Source organism: Pteropus vampyrus, unplaced genomic scaffold (genome assembly GCF_000151845.1).
Source record: "Pteropus vampyrus isolate Shadow unplaced genomic scaffold, Pvam_2.0 Scaffold55, whole genome shotgun sequence".
NCBI classification, from domain to species: Eukaryota; Metazoa; Chordata; class Mammalia; order Chiroptera; family Pteropodidae; genus Pteropus; species Pteropus vampyrus.
Window position 1 is genome coordinate 4,018,989 of NW_011888836.1, and position 21,007 is coordinate 4,039,995.

The 21,007-nt window shown below is 36.2% G+C and overlaps 1 protein-coding gene across 7 annotated transcripts in view; it reads left to right on the forward strand.

Annotated features, from left to right (window-relative positions):
* Positions 1-21,007, forward strand: part of OSBPL1A (oxysterol binding protein like 1A) — a 198,782-nt gene that overhangs the window by 151,949 nt on the left and 25,826 nt on the right. For all 7 annotated transcript variants that reach the window (XM_011360422.2, XM_011360420.2, XM_011360424.2 and 4 more), the window contains one exon: positions 11,564-11,639. In XM_011360422.2, coding sequence (XP_011358724.1) covers positions 11,564-11,639 — 76 coding nt within the window. The remainder of the gene's footprint in view (positions 1-11,563; positions 11,640-21,007) is intronic.

Consider the following 21,007-nt stretch of genomic DNA (forward strand, 5'->3'; position numbering starts at 1 on the left):
ATGATTCCAAATACCTTTAAACCCATTTAGCTGAAGAAGTGCCAGAGTTTTAAAGAGTTAAAGCAGAATTCAGAAATGAAATAACATTTTGATCAGAAGTATCCCAACTGAAAACATTCTTGAATATTTTGTTGGTCTAGCCTTCTGCAGTCTTCAAAACCAAGCATAGTAGTACTTGAAATTCAGCCTGTATTTGTTGAATAAATGTTTGGTTTTTTATTGACTTGTTCCAAAGTTTCCTAGAGATATACTGAGAAAAGAGGGGTGCCCTTTTGCCGGCTGTCTATGCTAATGGTTCTATAAAGTGGAGTCTGTGGGCCCTTGATGGTGATGGCAGTGGGGGTACTCAGGACCCTTCAAGGGGAACCACAAGGTTAAAATAATTTTCACTATATTACTAAGACATTTGCATTTTTTGTTATCATTCACTAATAAGTGTACAGTGGAGTTTTCTAGAGACTACATAATATGTGATATCACAGATTCAGTGCAGAAGTAGATACGAGAAGCCAGGTGTCTTCTGTAATCCAGACATTAAAGAAGTTGCAAAAATGTATAATGATGCCAGTCTTCTTACTAAGTTATTTTTGTTTTGGAAAATAGTTTTGTTGTTTTTTTTTTTTCCCCATAAAAAAAAAAAAAGGTTATTTGTTAACATTGGTTTTACTTTTATTAAATTTACAAGTAAAAGTTAATTTTTTTTTAGTTTTTCGAATATAGTAATGATACATATAACCCCCAGTAAAAGAAAACTAACTCTTTGAGGTCCTAAATAATTTTTTTAAAAATTTACTTATTAAATTAGTTTCAAGTGTACAGTACATTGGTTAGATATCTATATAGTTCATAAAATGATCCCCCCAATTGCTCCCTCCCTCCCCTGACCTTTCACCTAGCCAACATAGTAATGCTAACTGCATTCCCTATGCCATGCTCCCCATCGAGGGGTACTAAATAATTTTTAAGAATTAAATTGATCTTAACACCAAAAAGTCTTGAGAAATGCTCATCTATACCAACAAATTATTTTATAGTTTCTTTTCTTTGTCGAAGTAAACTTTATGTACAGTGAAATTCATAGATCTTAAATGTACAACTTGGTGAGTCTTGGCACTTGCACATACCCATGGAACTACCAGCCCCGTCAAGATGTAGATTCTTTCCATCACTCCAGAAAGTTTCCTCTAACTGCCTTCCAGTCAATCTCCACCCTCTAGAGAAAGCCACTGTTCTGATTTCTGTCAATGTAGGTAAGTCTTGTCTGTTCTTGAACTCCATTATAAATGGAATCATACAGTATGTATTCTTTTTGAATCTGGCTTGAATCACTCAACATAATGTTTTTGAGATTCATCCTTATTATGTATATCAATGTTTATTATTACTATTAGTATATTATTTATTATTATTATTATTATTATTATTATTGAATGGTATGTCATTGCTTGAATATGCAACAATTTGTTTCTCTAGACCCCTGTTGATGGACATTTGGGTTGATTCCAGTTCAGAGTTATAATGAATAAAGCTGCTCTAAGCATTCATATACACATCTTTTTATGGACATGTTTTTATTCTCTTTGTTACATAGGAGTAGAATTTTGGGATTCTTTAGAGAGTGTATGTTTAGCTTTATAAGATGTCATTATACTGTATTCCAAAGCCATTTCTCAGCAATATGTGATAATTTCAGTTACTCCATGTCCTCACTAACATTTGGTGTTTCACGGGTATGACATGGTATAATGTTATGGTTTTAATTTACATTTCCTAAATGGTTTTGTTTACTATCCATCATTATATTTTCGTTTGTGATGTGTCTAAGAGTTTTGCCCATCTTAAATTGGGTTGTATGTCTTCGTGTTATTGATTTGTAGGAATTCTTTATATATTCTTGATACAATTCCTTATTAAATATATTTTCTCTTATATCATAGCTTGCCTTTCTATGAACAGACATCTTTAATATCTTCTTTGAACAGAAGCTTTTGTTTCTTTACTTTTTAGTTTTTATATGCAGTATAGTTAGATCCAATTTTATTTATTTTGAACAGAAGTTTTTAATTTTGGTAATGTTCACTTCATCATAGTTTTCTTTTGTTAGGACTTTTTTGTGTCCTAAGAAATCTTTGCCTACCCTAAACGTTTAACCGCTTCCTTTGAATCTCTCTGGTATCACCGATAATATGTGTTCTTCAAGGTAACTTCATCAGTATCTTTTGATAAGAATGACAATATTTAATTTCTCAAAGTAAACATATAGCCTTTTTTTGGTTGTACTGTGGAAAAAACTATTTTGTATTATAAATGCATTCTGGGACTGTTTTCTCAACCTAGATCCATAATAAATAGAAAACCAGCTGGTATATAGTTTATCTCAGCAACATTTACTGAGGACTGGCTGTGTTCTGACTGCAGGTTCCACAGAGCTTAGAATCTAATGGTAATATGAAATTAACTAAATCTGCAACAACAGCCTTGCATGTTTTCAATAAATTAGTGGACGGTGAATAGTAGTGTTGCATTCTGTATGGTTCCTTATCCTAACCAGTAGGAAGAAGGGATAGAGAAGAGTGGTAAATTTTCAAAATGGAACTTGATCCTTTTTATGTGACTTTTAAATAAGAATATGTTTACCCATCAGTAGAGGGATTACTAGGCTTCTCCTCTCATTACTTCCTTTTCAATCTTTTTTAAAGAGCAGATTTGTGAACTGTATTCCTGATGAACTATGTTAAGGTTGTTTCAAGTAAGATTGTACAAAATTCGTGAAGATGAAATAAAACTTATTACTGTAATAATTCTTGTAACTTCGTTTTAAAATCTAATCTTCAATTTTTAATGTAATTTCATTTTATAGTTCTTTCTAATGCCTTCCTAATTTGTAAGACTGTTTCAATGTATTTATTAAACATAAGTAATATAATCGAAATTAAAGATGGTTAGGTTCAAATACAATCCGTGTTCATTAGGATTATATTTAAATTGGGAGAATGGATTTGAGGAGGAGGGGAAAAATTCTTCCTGATAGTTAAAAGGTGATGGTGATAAGTATCTAATAACTGCAAATAGATATATAAACATATAAGTATAAAATACATGTACACATACCAATTTCAGTATTACAGTTCTAGATGTATTTGAAGTCTGATTCTCTATGAAATTATTTTCTTAGATTTGTAGTTCATTTTTTTGATCTTGAACCAGAGGTTAAAATTAGGTTGTTTTTGATTTTTGAAATATCCAAATGAATATTTTGCTACTTAAAATTATGGTTCCTTCATAATATTTAATAACATGAACAAATGTTTAATTATGAAGTACAAGTGAAAAATCTGTGTTAAGAAATATGGTTTTGAAAATGTTTTCTTATGAATGACTTAGAGACAGAAAATGTGATTATTTGTGTTCTTCATACCTCACTTGCTACATATCCATCTCTCATTTTTTTCACTGTTTTTCGCTCTTTGGCTCATTTTAACTTAAAGAGACATTAGATAAAACCATTTATTTTAAAAAATGGAGCACCTGCTGCATGCAGGGGAGAACAGAAATAATCCCTAACTTCGGGAAGAATTATGTACAGTCTAGTGGGTGGCAGTTGTGTACCAAAATAACAGAGGGGATGATGATAGGGAAAATAAAAAATTGTGAAATTACTTGCCAACCTCAGTGTTTTAAATCCAAACATTGGAGTTGCTTTTAAAATCTTGTTGGTGACAGCATATTTGAGTTTGAGCTCGTTCCTTCCCCTAGGAGGTGCCTGAGTAGAGGAGCCATGCTTAAAGCCTTCTCCAAGGATGTATTTGGTGAAACGAAGTATCCTCAAGTTTGTTTTAATACTCTTTAATAATGTCTATGGAATGTTTAAAGCGCAATACAATTCAATTTGGGATTTGTTAGTATATTCCCTTTCATCATTTCAATGAAATGAAAAATGTTATTTGGACAGAATTGTTCTAGCACTTTCACCCAGATCATATGACATTAAAACAAAGAATACTAACAAAAAACAAGAAAGAAAGGGACTCTACCCAGTGGGAGCTCCTCCCCAGTTGCCTCATTCTGCCTTAACCGTAGTCTGTTTAAAGAACCTTTGTTTAAGATTTCCCCACCTCTTAATCAGAGGTTCTGAGGCCAGGGTCCGAAGTTCCAGAAATAACCTCAGGTTTTACTGGTGTCTGATTACAAGTGAGACCATTGGCTAAACTGTTCATCCTCCTGGGTAATGCCTTACCAGGGAGAAACAGCACAAATCTTGAATCATTTCATTGCTTGTCTCTACGGTAACAGAGGAAATTCTTACCGATTTCCCTGTGCAAACCTTTGTATAGTTATGAATATTGTTTAATAAGCAACCATTTTTCTGAATTGTTTTTTTGAAACTAACTAGTAAAGTGTTCCTCCAGAAAGTAGTATAATTTCAAATCTTTAACAACTCAAAAAAGTGACATGTTTTTTCCCTGAAATAATTGGTAATAACATCAATACCCACTTTATGTCAAGAGTTTCTACCTGCCAGGCACTGAGCAGAAATTGCATAGTAAAAAACTGTATATTTTATATTTGATCATGCGGTACACACATATAGGAGTGTGTGAGTATTATTGGAACAAAATTTTCATTTGCAATACCTATCCTTGCTATGTGTATTTTATTTTATTTTTTAATGTACTGATTATATGAACCATTAAATTGAGTTTACAAACTACCAATGAATAGGTCCAAAAGATTAAAAAAAACACTATTCTATATGCATCGTCTCATCAGAACCTCACCATGACCATATAAAATAGTATTGTCATTCTCTAAGTAGAAACACTGAGGCTTGGAATAATTGGGGCTTGTTCAAGTTTACACAAAGTGGCCATCAGAACTCTGAAACCCAGGAGCTCAGGATCTGAAGTTCAAGGATCCCAGTTCTGCCACTCCTTACATTTGTTACTATGGACAAGCACAGGGTCTGAAATGGAGTAAACAATAAATATTAGCTATTAGTATTCAAACACTTTATCTTGGTAGAATTCATTTAAAGTTAGCTAGATGATATTGTGATGTCACAGCATTTGTGAAAATGTTGCTTTTAAAAAACAACTTTTCCTGTCCTCCCTGAAGCATTCGTATCAATGATCAAGGGTCTTTTTAAAGGAAATAGAAGCTGGAATGAAGCTAAATAAAAATGTAGACTATTAAGATTCCGGGAAGCCCGGGTAAGACAAATGTTGGAGAGAGAGCTCCTCTGTCTTGTGAGAAAGGGAGCTGGGTGACTTCACAGGCCCCATTGTGACAGGCATAGAGGCCAGAGGGCATAAGAATCTTAAGCTGTAGTCACAAGTGGTCCACAATGAACAAGCAAGGACAAACTAGCTATTTTTGTGTAGAGATAGGGTCTTGAGATAGACATATATATTTTGATCACTTCAAGAATTTGATTGCAGCCTAAATAAAAGACTGAAAGAACTTTACCTTTGGAATGTAAACACGCAATGCAGTATACATATGACATATTATTGAATTGTATACTTGAAACCTGTATAATCTTATTAACAAATGTCACCCCACTAAATTTAATAATAAAAAAATGTAAAATACACATGTAAAAAAGACATAAATGATTAATATCTATTATATGCAACAGATTCTTACAAATTGACAGAAAAAAATCTAGTGATTATAAAATGATATAAAAGACAGTTTATAGATGTGTAAACCCAAATGGTTATTAAACATAGGAAAAGATGTTCTAATTCACTAGTTGTCAAAGAAAAACAAAATAGCAATGTGATATCACTTTCTAGTAGTCAGAATGACGGAACTTGCAAAAGAACACCTGTTGACACAGTTGCTGCTGGTAGGACTGTGGGGAAAAGTGCCCTCATAGATTATTGGTAAAAATGTAAAAATGGTAAAAACCTTTCAGAAAGCAATCTGGCAACATCCATGGAAGTGTAAACTAGAGGAACTTTTTGACCCAGCATGGGTACGTTCTATTTGTGACTGAGAAAATGTGGAAAGGTATAGAAAAATACTTTTTTAACATGGGTTACAGGATGGCACAGTGGTGACAGAGATGCGGAAGTGAGTCGGAAAGCGGAAAGAAGAGGCAGGAAGAAAGACTGCATAAAAAATAAAACCAGCATATATGATATGCTACATACACGTGCATGCATACACATATTGAGAAGATGGATGTACTTATTTATATCTATCAACTTGAATGTCCTTAGTATATTATTTAGTGATTAGACAATGTGAACTGTAGAGTAAAATTTTAATTAAAAAATATATACTTGTATATGCCTGTGCAGGGAGAGAAATATTGGAGGGAGCACTCCAGGCTCTTACAATGGTATGGGAGATGAGAATAGATGACTCTCTAGTTCTTTATCTGTGGAGTGTTTCATTTGTTATATAATGCATTATTTTATAATTTGAAAAATGAACCATATCTTTTTTCCCCATTTAATTATGTTTACTTTCATGTGGTAAATACTTGAGATTATTTTTGTTGTATGTTGTCTTGGTTTTGATATGGAATTTGAATTTCTAAAAATTTAAGAATGAGATTAGAAAACTTTATGATGTAAGAGATTAATGTTTTTCTGGAGTGACTCTTAATAGCATAACGAATTGTTTTTATTTTGTCCATGGGGGAAATACCGAAAGATAATCGTTTTTTAAAGTTTCACATATAGATTTTAACCCTAATATGTATAGTCTTTCCAAGTAAATAGATTTGATTTGGCTAGTTATACTACAAATAGAATCAAAAGGCCAATATTAGACTTGGAAAAGTTATCTGCAATGTAGATGGTGAATAAAATATTTGTAATATACAAAGAGCTCTTACAAATTGAGAAGCTAAGTCAGTGGGCAGATGATATCACCAATGAATATGAATGTTTAATATGTTTGTACTTTATAAAAATAACAGAATTTTTAAAATTCTTTAAAACTTATATACAGTTAAAGTGAAACCTCGTTTCTGAAAGACTGTAATTGTCTCAGGCACTAGTTTTCTTAGTACAAATAGAGCTGCCAAATAAGGTGACTTGTACAGCCACGTAGCTGGCCTTGGAGGTTTGCTCAGGTTGTGCAAATAAGCTATTGCAGGAACATCTGCTGTGTGCAATAGTAGTCACTAGTCGCACGGTTCTTTTATACCCTCTGTGGAAAAGATCCCCCACCCCAGTGTTACGGTATCTCAGTAGATTACATTCATGCTCGTACACAAGACCCAGAAAAGCTCATGTGGCTTCATGAAAATTAAGAAGTAAACCTGAAAAGCATGAAACCCCAGATAGCTAATTTCAGCCGAAGCTTAATTTGCCTCCCTTTGTTTAATAATCTTTTTCTTCTCTTTTTTCAAAGACTTTCATGAGCAAACAGTGTTCTCTGTTTAACCTAGTAATCCATGGAGCGGGAACGCAGTGGGCCCGATATCCAGCAGGTGGATAGAGAGGACCTGCAGTTCACGGGGATTCAAGGCTCTGTCAGGATGAGCCTTTCGTATAATTTCTGCCATCTAAAAACATCTTAAAGATTTGGGGGGATGAGATCTCCTGAACTTGTACAACTTTTTTCAGAATAAAGGGGATTCTGGTGCAGCATTTGTTAGTCACACTTCATAAATTAATTTGGTTCAGTTTGAGGTCTGTCTACAACACTGGGGGGCAGGGAATAATGGTGAGATAACAAGCGGAGCCATTTGTATCACAAAGAACACCCGTGATGGGGATTTTCATTAAAAAAAACCCAGTTACTTTTTTGTTATGTAGATAGCCATAATGTCATCTGTATGGTTGAAAATAGAACCAGGACATATCGCTCTCAGTCCCTGGTACAGGGTGTTTTTTCTCTGTGTGGAGAAAAAAAGGAAGCATAGAATTCAAGATAATGACTCTCAGATGAACTCCAAGGGAAGAGAATAATTTATCTTTGATTTCAGGCTGAAATTTCTGATTGCTGCTCTCTGTTCTTATTTCTGCCTGGAGTGACACCTTCTTTATCCAATATCAGTAGAGAATTTTTTTTTTTCCCCCTGGTATAGGAAGTAAAATTTTTAAATACAGAAATGTATCTTTTTCAGTACAAATTATTTTTTAATAATTTATTCCTTTTGCTTCTTTTAAATAATACTGCAGAATATCTAGCATTTTCTTGATGATTAGATTATAGGCAGGGTTGTCTCACAAGGACTGTAGACTCCTGTGTTTGAGCAATTTTTTACTCTTCCCCTACAATCTTAGAGCAGTTCTAATCTTGTTTTCAGAAGTGATCACGAAAATCCATGTGTGCAATAGTAGTCACTAGCCCTGCGGCGTTTTGAGCACTTGAAATATGGTTAGTGTGACTGAGAAACTGAATTTTTAGTCTTATTTAATTTTAATTATTCTTAAGTTTAATTTGTAAAAATAAGCTAGAATAAGATATTTTTCCAATGAACGTAACTTCAGTGTTTTGTTAAGATTAATTTCACTTTGCTGAAAACGTCGTAGCTAAATTGAGATGTGCTCTAAGTGTAAAATACATGCTAGGTTTTGAAGACAGTATGAGAAACACATCTGAAGTACCTCATTAATATTTTATATTGATTACATGTCAACATGCTAATATTTTGGATGTTAATATTCGAATTAAATTTATTTTGCCCCCCCCCTTTTTTTTTTACTCTTTAAAAATATAGCCACTATAAAATTTAAGATTATCTGTGAAGCCTTCGTTGTATGTTTATGGCAGGTTTTTCGGCTTTGGCACCACTGACCCTTGGGCCGCACAATTCTTTGTTGCGGAGGCCTGTCTTGTTTTCTGTAGGATGCTTAGCAAGATCCCTGGCCCTTCCTGATCTAGACCAACTTCCCACCCAGTGCCGGAGTGCCTTTCTGGATGGTGACTGAAAGCGATCCTCCTGTCTCTGTTTGAAACCCTTCCTTATTAAGAATCTTTTCCCTCCCATTTTTGGAATTAATTATAAGACAGGGCTCTGTGTTAGCTGTCCTGTAACTTCCATCAATGGTCCAATTCTAATCCCTTGAGTAGCACAGATTAAACCAAATTCTTTACGAAAGAGATAATGTGTACTCAGAGGCCTTATAAATTCCAGAGTTTATTCAACAAATACTTAAACTCTTTCTTTGTGTTAGGCACTGTTCTAAGCAACAGGAACACAGCAGTGCATGAAACATGAGTTCTCAGGGAGTTTGGGTACCGTTTGGGGTGCATGATCAGCAAGTGCTCAGGAGACCCTACGGCAGGTCACATATCGATTAGTGCTGTGGAGGAAAATGAAGCAGGCGCAGGCGTGTGGGGAATGTGGCTGCTGGGGGTGGGGAGCGGGGTTACGGGAATGTTATCACCCATATATCCCCTCCCCGTCCTCTATTACCGCAAGACCTCTCTCATGCCCACTGTTCCCCAGACCTGTGCTTGCTTTTGTTTCTTCTGACTACACATTTCCTTCAGCCATTGCTTGAGTTGCTTTCCAGACTTTGCCTAACCTCTGATAAGTCCTCCTGAGTCGGGGAGTTAGGGTTCCTTTTTACAGTGGCCTGTGGATCTGAATCCTAGCTCTGCTCTAACTGCTGCAGAGCTACTCGTGGGAATGTTCTGGCTGCTCTTCTTTGGGCAGTCTGAGGTTGCACCTACCTCTTTGGCAGCCTCATCCTGCTGTTGACTTAGATTGCAGTCAACAACCCTCGGTCATTTACTGTGTCCCGATTTCTGCATTGTGTACTTGTCCTCTAGGCCATCATTTGTCTTGCTGCTTCTGATCAGTTTATTCCACACCATGTGGTTTGAAGGAGGATTTGAGTTTGGCTCTGTGTGTCACAAGAAAATAGTGTGGGCTTTGCCATGTTTCTTTACCTTCCACAATCCCTTTCACCTCTGCCTTCTGATTGTGTTTAGAATAGATAATTAATGTTGCAGATAACTTGGCCTCCTCATACCTGAATGATTACTACATTTTCATAAAACACCACAAAGAGTTATATGAATAAAAATGAGTATTAGATATTCCTGGGTGGGATTCTTGGCTGGCAGTCCTGTGACAATTTCTAAATTGAGAATAAAAATAAAGCTTGGATGTCTCCTCTTTCTTGCTTCCAAAATATTTCTTGCTTTTCTTGCCCTTCTGCTGTTCTTGCCTTTAATCAGAATAGTAACATATATATTTGATGTAAGCATTTGTTGGGGAGAATTACAGCTCCTCGTTCAGTCTTCACAAAGCTTATTCTAGCTCATAACTTCCTAGGTATATGTTACACTTCTGACTGACTTTTTCATACACAGGAGATGAAAAATTTAGTTTATATATGTTTCTAAAACCATATCATACATGCAAATGTTAGATAACAGCGGAGATTCTATCCCCGGGTTCCATTGTTCGTGTCACAGAGATTGATAGTCTTGGATTGGGCAGAATGTGATTTAAATACCATCTGTGGCCACTTAACCAGCAGATTGGTTAGATGACAGATCCGCCAAATGAGCAATGTGTGTTCTTAGAAAAAGCAATCGGAAGAATTTTACCATAGATGATTTTAAAATATTACTTATTTAAAATCTTAAAACTTTATTAACTTCTATAACTCAAATTAATTAATTTAGTTTATAGAAGTTCTTTAGAAGATCAATTTTTTGTTTAATATTTTCTTTATTATTTTAGTTTCGTGGGTATATTTCAAATGGTAGCTAGAAAACCAGCATCCCTTGCCATAACCTAAGGTAACAGAAGAGAATGCGTTACTATAACACCTTTGAAAATTGACCTGGGCACCTCTTACACTTCCCCCTGGTCATACTGCTTTTGTGGTCCGTGGAAGTGGGTTGGCTTCCTGCAGGCCACACCTGGCCTCAGGATGCCTGAGCTCAGATGTGCTGCTCATTCACGCCACAGACCCTCTCTGCCTCTGACAGCTACCCTTCTGCCTACTCCCAAACCGCGCAGAGGTTTCGAGAATGCCCCTTCTGTAGAGGCTAATTTGTAAGGGGCTTTCCAGTTTATCCAGAGTCACTACATTTTGTTCAGTCTCAGTGTCTTTGGGAAAGTCCTAATGTATGTGATGCAGGACCTAAATTTTACTTTGGCTTTTATAGTTTTTCATTTTCCTATTTAATTTCGTAAAATACTTAAAACTAAGCTCTGGGATGGCATTTTGTTTACATTATTTAGCAACTAGAGTAAAATAATTTATTAAGTATCAGAACATGACAGATGTGTCTTGACCCAAACAACGGGGTCAGACATGCCAGCACATGAAATGACAGCATCCTTCCAAGGTGGTCCAAACAGCTAGACACCAACCCGGCAGACCTGGGAGAATTCAAATGAGAATCCTGCTGAGAACATAGGGCCAGTTGGTGTGCTGCGAAACGTTTCAGAAGCCGGAACTGTAGTGAAGAGGATTACATCCCCAGGTTGACCCTGCTGTACCTTGTCTTTGACACATGTTTTTAGGGTATATGCATAATATGCTCTCATATTAACGACAATAACTTTTTCTTCCCAACGTCAACGGCATTAAAATTACATCTTTCTTTTTTATTTTTCTTTTATTTTCAGAACAAGCTTACCCTCCCCTATGTTTTCCAGAAATGACTTCAGTATCTGGAGCATCCTGAGAAAATGTATCGGAATGGTAAATTAACTATTAATTCTGTAATATAATTCTATAATATAACATTAAGCAGATATGTGTTTCATCATATATCCTTTGGAAGGGAACCTTAATGTTGGCATAAATATTTATAGAAACTTTGAGAATCAGAAATTGGGAAAAATCTTACTAGGTTTTCCTGATAGAATTTGAACCACTCTTTATGCAATTTAATATGGCTTTAATGTGACTTTTCATTGTAAGGAAATAGAAAACTAAAATGCTCTTTTCCTCTTGTCACACCACATTTGTATTTTCCCATAGAATTACCCAGAAATTCTCTCAGAAGGAACGGACTCCCCAAAGTGTAGAATTTAATTTCACTTAGATTTCTGTGCATAGAGCAGGTTTTTGCTCTGCGAATTTGTAACTGTGGATATTAGATATTTGGAATATGTCTCCACTTAGTTAGCTGTGCAAGTGGATCCGATTTTGGGGATGGAGGGCGGGCAGCAGATGGCAAAATTTATTATATAAATACTTGGATTCCCTTGAAAATAGTCGTCCACATCTCCGCCCTGGTGTCAGGCTAGAATTCTGAATAAAGTCGTCTTAATTCTTCTAGCATGACCTTTGACCCGCTAGAATGATGAAAATTTAAAAACAGTCAGTCTTGAGCTGCTAAAGAATCTGCCTGGATGCTCGTTAGCTTTGTAAATTTTGCAATCTAGCGTGCAACCTGGGGGCCCTCCAAGAGCTTTACTGCACTGATAAGTATAGGTACTTTCTATACATTTTCACTCTGATGCTTGAAATCCTTTCAACTGGTGATGTGCCCACTTTGGCATTTTTCTAATATCCCTGTTCTCTGCTTGGGGTAATGTCATCTGAGACTTACCTAAATATAATTTCCAAAGCGCTAATCCCAGAAACATTCGTTTTAAACAAATATTTTCTGATCCTTCTGTATGGAGAATAATTCAACTAAGCTCTGTAGCTGGATGATGTGGGATTTATCCCAATCTTGCCACTTCCTGTCCATAAGACTCTGCTGTCTGTCCATGAGTAGCATTTCTTCCTGTGTAAATTAGGAGAATAATTTGTACCTTACAGGTATATTGAGAGATTAATAAGATAATTTATGTAAAATGTATAAGATAGTCTCTGGTTTAGCAGAATGCTCAGTGTCATTATTAATAGCTAATCATAACTGAGAATTAGAAGACGTGGGGCTCTCATTCTATTTCTATTAAGATTCATCAGGACAAATTAAATGTATATGTGTTAAATAAAATGTTATACATTTTAGTCTCTTTGGAACTGAAATTTTCAGGACAAAAAATTAATATATATATTCTACAGAGTCAGTATTGTTCAAACTTTTACTAAACATACTCACTGTGGTGATCTAGGATGCAAATTTGTATGTGTGCATGAATTAAAACCAGTTTCGCAAAAGAATACTCATTGTTACAACAAATATTTTCTGTTACGTTAAATTAATGGTGATTTCAACTTTGGTTTCACAACCTGCTAATGAATGAAACCCACAGTTACCGTAGAATTGGTACCACAGCAGTCTAGGGCTAATTTGTCAACAAAGTTTGTGAGAAAACTTCAGATGTGGTTTAGTCTTTTTTGGCCACTGTGGAAAGTACTTGCTTGAGTCTTTCTCCTACTATCTTGAAAGCAAATGCAAATTAGAGTAAGTTTTATAAGTAATTTTTGGTATCAACCCCTCCAGTATCTGCCTCCTTTCCCCCAAAGAAAATAGGTCAGAACTTAAAAAAATAATAGTATCTATAGTTTTAATTGTATTTAAATTCAAGGTGAAGGCGTTTTTACCCACCTCCCCCCCCCCCCCCCCCCCCACCCCCCCACACACACACCCATTGCCCTTTCTATTAGAGTTAGCGGTGCAAATGCTTCACTTTGGGTCCTTTTCCATGTGGGTAAATCTTAGTTACAGAAGTGGTGTGTGCCTTTCAGCTAGCAATTCCTTTAGCTTCATATTCCTAGCTTCTTAATTTTGTAAGAAGTCTTAAAAGTAATGGAGGGAATTGAATATTGAACCGTAGCTTTTCATGACGTCTCTGTCAGCATGAGGAGCATGCCAGATCAGAGTGGATTCTGCAGGTGAAAAATCACACAATTCTACACTGAACTGGGGCCCGGTCCCAACTTTTTTTTTTTTTTTTCAAAATACATGACTTTTAATAACTCATGATTGGTGCTTATCTGCCAGGTATGGTCTAAGTATAATTTTATCTTCTATCAGGAAGGAAAGTTAGAGTATCTTCTCTAGGCATTTGTCATCCTGGACCTCAGTGCTGTGCAGCACCTTCTCCAGCCAGGTTCACTTGGCCTCCATCCTCTACTTCCACATACATGCACATTTGCTTTGCCTTTTTCTAAAAAGAATATGGAGACTTAGACTTCCAAAACTAATGACAGCCTTCCTTTTTTCTCCCAGTCTGTTTGGGGCAGAATTATGTTACCAGATCTTGGATTATATTACAAGAAATGAATACTTTATGTAACTGGAATTCAACCCTAATCTCTATGTTTGAAGCTTTTACCAAACTGATTCCCAGCTCAGAATTAATACTGATACTGATTAGTGGTTTGAAACCTTTGTTTCTTATTTCCTTACTCCTGTTGCTTTTTGTTGAAGGACTCTAATCTCATAATCTTGTTGACCTATATTTCCCGTTTTCTTTCTCCACATTAGTCCCTTCCCTTTGGGATGTCTCAGCAGGTCTCAACCAGAGGTTGGGTCTTTGTGACTTTGGAAACCAGGGCCAGCACCAGGGTGAGACAAGCAAGGCACCTAAGTGCAAAATTTGAGTAGGCACGTGTGCCCAGGGCCATGCAGGTGCCAACCTTGTTTCTGCTAAATATCTTAGTGTCATAGAATCTTAGCAGTGAATTATTATAAGAGATGAAGAGGTCTGATATAAATATTGACTTTTTAAAATGAAAATGTTATATCAGTCTTTTAAAGGTTTCCAGTGGAACCAAATACCATAGGAATTTGAATACAAGAGCAACCTGTTCTTTAAGAGTTGAAAAGTTTATAGTTCCATTTGCTCCTTTAACATATATTTCCATTCCATATTTCCTATAGACTATTATCCTACCTTAATTTTTTATCTTTGAAGGTCTTTTATGGATTACCCTATTATACTTTTTTATTAAAAATTATTAGGGTAACATTAATCAACAAAATCCCAATAACTTTCAAGTGTACAATTCAACAGCATGTCGTATATATATTGCATTGTGTGTTCACCACCCAAAGTTATAGCCTATGACCATAAGACTTTAGTACTAAAACATTTTCTGCATCGTTATTCTTACAAATATTAGTATATGAGTAATCAAATAACAAACTTTACAAAATTTATGAAACAATTGAAATGTTATTTGTAATATTGATTTTTTTTTTCAGTGGAGTTTAGATATCTGAGAATGAATATCACCTATTACTAGAATGAGACAGGATTTTCAGTAACAGTTATGTTCTTATTTTTTAATAGCATCAAGGATTGAGAAATCTTGCTCATATTAATAGACAGATGCAAGTAGGAGTTCTGTGTTTTTATCTAGCAAAATCATTCAGTTCTTTGACCTTTTCCCAACTATATTCTAAAAATCAGATAATGTATTATCAAAAATAATTTTTTACAAGGATCCATAAGCTGACAACTCAATGAGAACTTTCTTCATTGTTATTGAAAACAAAAATTTGGAAAACCCTAACTTGCAAAAAGTCTTGTTACCTTTCGTTGGAGTTACAGGTATCTTGGTCTCTAGGAAATGAACTGCGAAAACTTTATCAGGGCTCTTAACTCTGGGTTCATTAACTGTTTGCTCTCACTCAGGTATACTTTACAGTGTTAAGAAAATTGGGATATTTTTCATGGAAACACATCTTTGCCAATATAATGTTTTTTGATGAAACGCTTTTACCTTGTCATGGAGCTTTAAAATTTTTTCCCTCAAAATTCAGGTTTAGCTCATTCACTCGATGTAGAACGCCTGCCACATAAGCAGAGGGCCAGACTGCACCCAGACATGTCCCAGGCCAACTGACCGTCGGGAATGTGATGGTATTTTTGGATTCATGGATTCAGATAAACATATTAGCGTATGTCACTGACAGCTTCCCCATTCCTGAATTCTAAATGTAAGATCATAAAGATCTAGATAAGATTTGGAGCTTTGCCAGTTTTGGTACATTATAAATACTGCTCAAGAGATGGAGGACAGAAGCAGCAAAGGTAGTTAAACAAAATCTAGCATCTCTACCACCTCACTCCACAATGACTTGAAATCAGAGTATCCAGATGTGGGAGAAGTGGCTGGAAGACCCTGTTTATAATGTCAAGTCTTTCCCTTTACTGGAAGAGTGGAGGTTATGGAGCTCTCATACAGATTAATAATGGCTTGATTAAAAGAGGCTCCACTGATGCCAGCACTGTTTTTCTAAACCTACCTTTGTTTGGTACCCTAAAGGTTTTTACATTTAAGAATATTATACTATGACTCAGGATGGTACAAGGTACGTCTTTTTTTCTTTTTTTAAGTAGCAGAAGGATGATTGTAAAAGGAGAAGGGAGAAAAGAGGAACAGCGAGACATCTCCAGTGCAGGTGCATTCTTGCACCCAACAAGTTCTTAGGTAAGGGCACGTATGGAGGCTGAGCATCTGGACATTGGTTCCCTTAAAGCATCTCTACCCAGGAATCTGCCAGATGGTCTTTATGTCCCTTGAATGAATACATTGTGAAGATGCCCAGCTTCCAGCCAGTGCTTCGGTTGCGCTTCCACATTCCCAGCTAGTGGATGGCCAGCCTTTTGTTAGATTCCTCCAGCAAGTGGGCTGCCCCTGCCTCCTAGACAGGAAGATTAAGAAAGGAATATCTTTTTGCTCATAGCTTTTCTTGTCTTTCCTCCCTCTTTTTGCCACTGGTTGCACCAAGGTGCCAATAGCCTAGTTCCGTTCACACACAAATAAAACACCCTTTTCCTGCTCCATAGTTCTTTTATTTGTGGGTGTGTGTCTTCCACTCATACCCCCGTTGTGTTCCCTCTGGGCTGGCAAGAACCTCTGATGCAAGATAAACTAGTTTACAGTAGGCATCCTGTGGGGAGGGAGTGGACTGAGCAACAGAAGATGAGAAAGACTGTTGACCCTCCAAGGCCCTTAGATGTAAGAAGGGCAACTTTACTTCCTTGGAGCTGTGGGAGATAGAGATGCTGTGGAGAGAGGATTCATTGCCTGCTTCATCCTCCAGAAGGCATATCCAAGAACAGAGCCAAGATGGCTGCTGGTGCTCCACCATCAGTGAAGAGCCCGGAAGCCCACTTAGTGCTTGGCTCACACCCCTGGGTGAGGACTCTGTCTGCAGGCTGGCTGCAGAGTGGACAAACCTAGCCTAAGCCCTAAGTTGAGTTTCTGTCTCCAACCCAGGTCTTAAATATTCACACATTTGGACATTATGGTGCTTGACTTTACATACATGAAATATTTCCCATTTCTGTTGAGATCAAATTTGTTCTTGCCTTCAGGTTGTTTATATAGTGCTCAAGTAATGAAGCAGCCTTCTCTTTTTTTTTTTTTTTTTTTTTGTCTTCTCAGTTTATCAGCTGATGAGCAGTTGCAATTAAGAGTTTCTTCAGTTTCATCATTGGTTGCTATTAATTTGCATGGATAAATTTAAACTTTGCTTTTAGCTGGGTCACAAGGTAGAATTGCCTGGCATAAATATTTAATTTTCCAGCTGACTGAAGCTCTCAGTGATAAAAGTATTCTAGCTAATGTTTCTTCCTGAAACTTGACCTTCATAATGTACGTTGTTACTTTTCCTGTTATTGAAATATACACAATACTGATTAGTAATATACAATATCTAGAGAATGCAATACCAAACTTCATCGTATTGGAGGTAAAAATGGTGTGTCTGCATTTTCAAGCGGGAACAAAATATATTTGGTATCAAGTTTTTCATTACATATCCGGGAACTGTAGATTTTAATAATTAAATGTAAGATTGTTAAAAATAATTACAGACTAACAGCAATAAAATTGCAAGTCCATTGCTGTATTTTAAAATAGTGTGTAATACTCTTCTGAGAGGTTGAGGTTGTTTGTATGGCAGTCTGGATCCTACATTCTGAGTAGGAAAGTGTTTAAATTACTCTGAATTTTAAAATTGAATTTAAAGAACCCGTTAGAATTTTAGGAGCTTTTCAGATGTCTAAAAAATAATCTACCCATTAAACTGATAATAAAACCATGTCCTTCATGCTTTGGTCTCCAGAGTTTACACTGCACCCTTGACTGCTTTGCTAAGTCATATAATATCTAGCCCATTGGTGTTGAGCAGCCAATGGCTAGTAGACACTTTCCTATCCCATTCTACATAAGTTTTTCCAGGGAGATATATGTGAAGAAATAGCAATGTAAGAGATGTATAAAGTTGAAATATTAAGTCCCTAGACCATAACTTGGAAAGGGCTAAAATGCTATGTCAACTCCAGCACATCTCTCACTTCTTCAGTGAGCGTTATATAGTCCTTATAATGTTTTTTATGAAAAACAAACCCAGAACCAAACTTACAGGTTAAGTTCCTCATTCAATTAATTCCTTTAAAATAAGTCTCACCCTGCCATTATGCACAACAAAGTGAAATGCAGAATATAAGAAAGGAGCTGTGCCAGAAACAGCAGAGTTTGTTCACACACTACTCAAGGGATAGGCTCATGTCACCACTGCAGCGAAAACTGTGGTCTCGTTGGTTGCCTAGGACAGCCAGCCAGCCAGCTAGCCTTGAGAACCTGCCAGTGGGGCCTGCAGTGATCCCTTCTGGCTGGGGCTCCAGGAGGAACAGATGTCCTTTCTCTCAATCCCTCACCCTTTAAGGTCAGAACTCAGAAAGCCATACTGTCATCAAAGTAGTTTCTTTATAGCTGAGCTGCCCAGGCGACAGGGGGAAGTAGCCCAACTTTTGAAATTTCTGTCTCTATGCAATCATGGAGAACTTGGCATTCTTGCACACATTACTATTAATAATGATGATGATAGTTAACATTTATTGCTCACTTAACGTATGTCTGGCACTTTAAATTCTAAGTGTTTTATGTGAATTAATTAATCTAATCTTCACAAGCCCTACGAGGTACATAATGAAATCCCCACTTTAGGAAGAGGCGAGAGACTTACTCATGACCACACAAGCAAATGGTAGTGAGGGACCTTTGATCTCAGAGCCCATTCCTTTTTTTTTCTTTTATCAAAAATTGTGATAAAATTCATATGACAAAATTTACTATCTTACCCATTTTTAAATGTACAGTTCAGTGGCACTGAGTGCTGCCATCACCACCATCCACACACACAATTCTTTTCATCCTGCAAAACTGATACTCTGTATCTGTTAAACATTTAACTCCCCATTCCCCTCGCCCCTGGCAACCATCATTCTGCTTTCTGTTCAAAACTCATTCTTTTAACCACAATACTTTACTATCCATAGAACTTAGGACGGGACTAACCCGAGAGTATTTTGTTGCTCTGCTTTTTCCATTATGCCACTTAATACTTTCCCTTTTCTCATACGTTTTCTGATTAACATGATTGTAGGCGTGTATGTTATAAGGTGGTCCCGTTTCTGTGGTGCAAGGTTGTTAGCTTTCTCATCCCTTCCTTTTGCCAGGCTGAAAGTGTTAGGTTTTGAAATAATATCTGTTTTACCCCTGATTGGAAGATCAATAGATTTCATTTAAAGAAATTTGGAAAATACAGAAAAGCATAAAGAAGATAATTAAGATTACCTATATTGCCAACTCCTAGAGACAACTGTTAATGTCTTAGTGCTATGACCTTCTAATATTCGTTTATATCTATAAAACATATTTTATAAAATTATAATATTTTTGAACATGTTGCTTTATAACCTTTTTTCACAAAAAAATTTGCCGTGTGAACTATTGTGAATCATTCAACTAGAGGATTTTGACTTCAAGGAGCTTGTATTGCAGTGAAGGAGGTAGGAAGATGCAGTGCATTATAATAAATGCCCAAATCAGAATAAACTCTGTGGGCTGTGGGAATACTTAGGGGCATGTGGGGCAGGGGGCACCAGCAACGTTCTCTTCTCTGCAGAGGTGATGAGGATGCAGGTGGATAACGCAGGTATATCCCTCCCATCAGGAATTATATTACTGTTTAGTTAGAAAGTTAACTTGGTTAGTACCCATGGCATAACAACAGGTAATATAATCTAATGTATGATCAAATGCTAAGTTGTGAGATACAGATTCTGGTATTCCAGGATTTGGAAGAGGTAAGATCCAGTGAGTGCTGGAATAGTTGAGAGACTTGAACTGGACCTTGAAGTGTGGGTGGAATACATAAGATTTAATGGAAGAGAGCAAGGTATTCCAGGTCAGGATTGGCTATAACTAAGCTTTGAATCCAGTGCCTAAAACAGTACCTGGTACTTACTAGGTGCCCAGTCAGATTTTTTTAAAAAGATATTTTGAAACAATTTTATTTCTATATGCATATTCCATGCTGCAAGGTTGCTTTAGAATAGATGAGGCTGGTTGGTTGTTTGCTTTGAGGTGTAATTGACAAAATCATAAGATATTTAAAGTATACATCAAGATGATTGGAAATATGTACACATTGTGAAAGGATTCCCCCCATCCCATCAAGTTAATTAACACATTCACATCCATCACCTCACATATTTACCTTTTTTTTTTTTTTTGGTAACATTTAAGTTCTAAAATTTCATTTATACAATACAGTGTTAACTATAATCACCGAGTGATACATTAGGTCTTCAGACCTTACTCATCTTATAACTGAAAATTTGTACCCTTTTACCAACTTCTTGCTATTTACCCCCAGCTCTTGGCAACCACCTTTCTACTCTATCTCTATGAGACTTATTTTTGTAGGTTCCAAATATAATTGATACCATGCAGTATTTGTCTTTCTGTCTCTGGCTTATTTCACTTACTGTAATGCCCTCCATGTTTATCCATGTTGTCGCAAATGACAGGATTTTTTTTTTAAGACCAAATAATACTCCATTGTATGTGTATTTGTGTGTGTGTGTGTGTGTGTGTATATACATTTTCTTGATTCATTCATTCTTTGATGGACATTTAGGTTGTTTCCCTACCTTGGCTATTGTGAATAATGCTGCAGCAAACATGGGGGTACAGATACTCCTCTGAAGTAATGATTTCATTTCCTTTTGATATATACCCAAAAGTAAGATTGCTGGATCATATGGTAGTTCTATTTTTAATTTTTTGAGGACTCTTCTTACTGTAAAATTGACATTTCTACCAGTAGTGCACAAGGTTCCTCTTTCTCCACATCCTTGCCA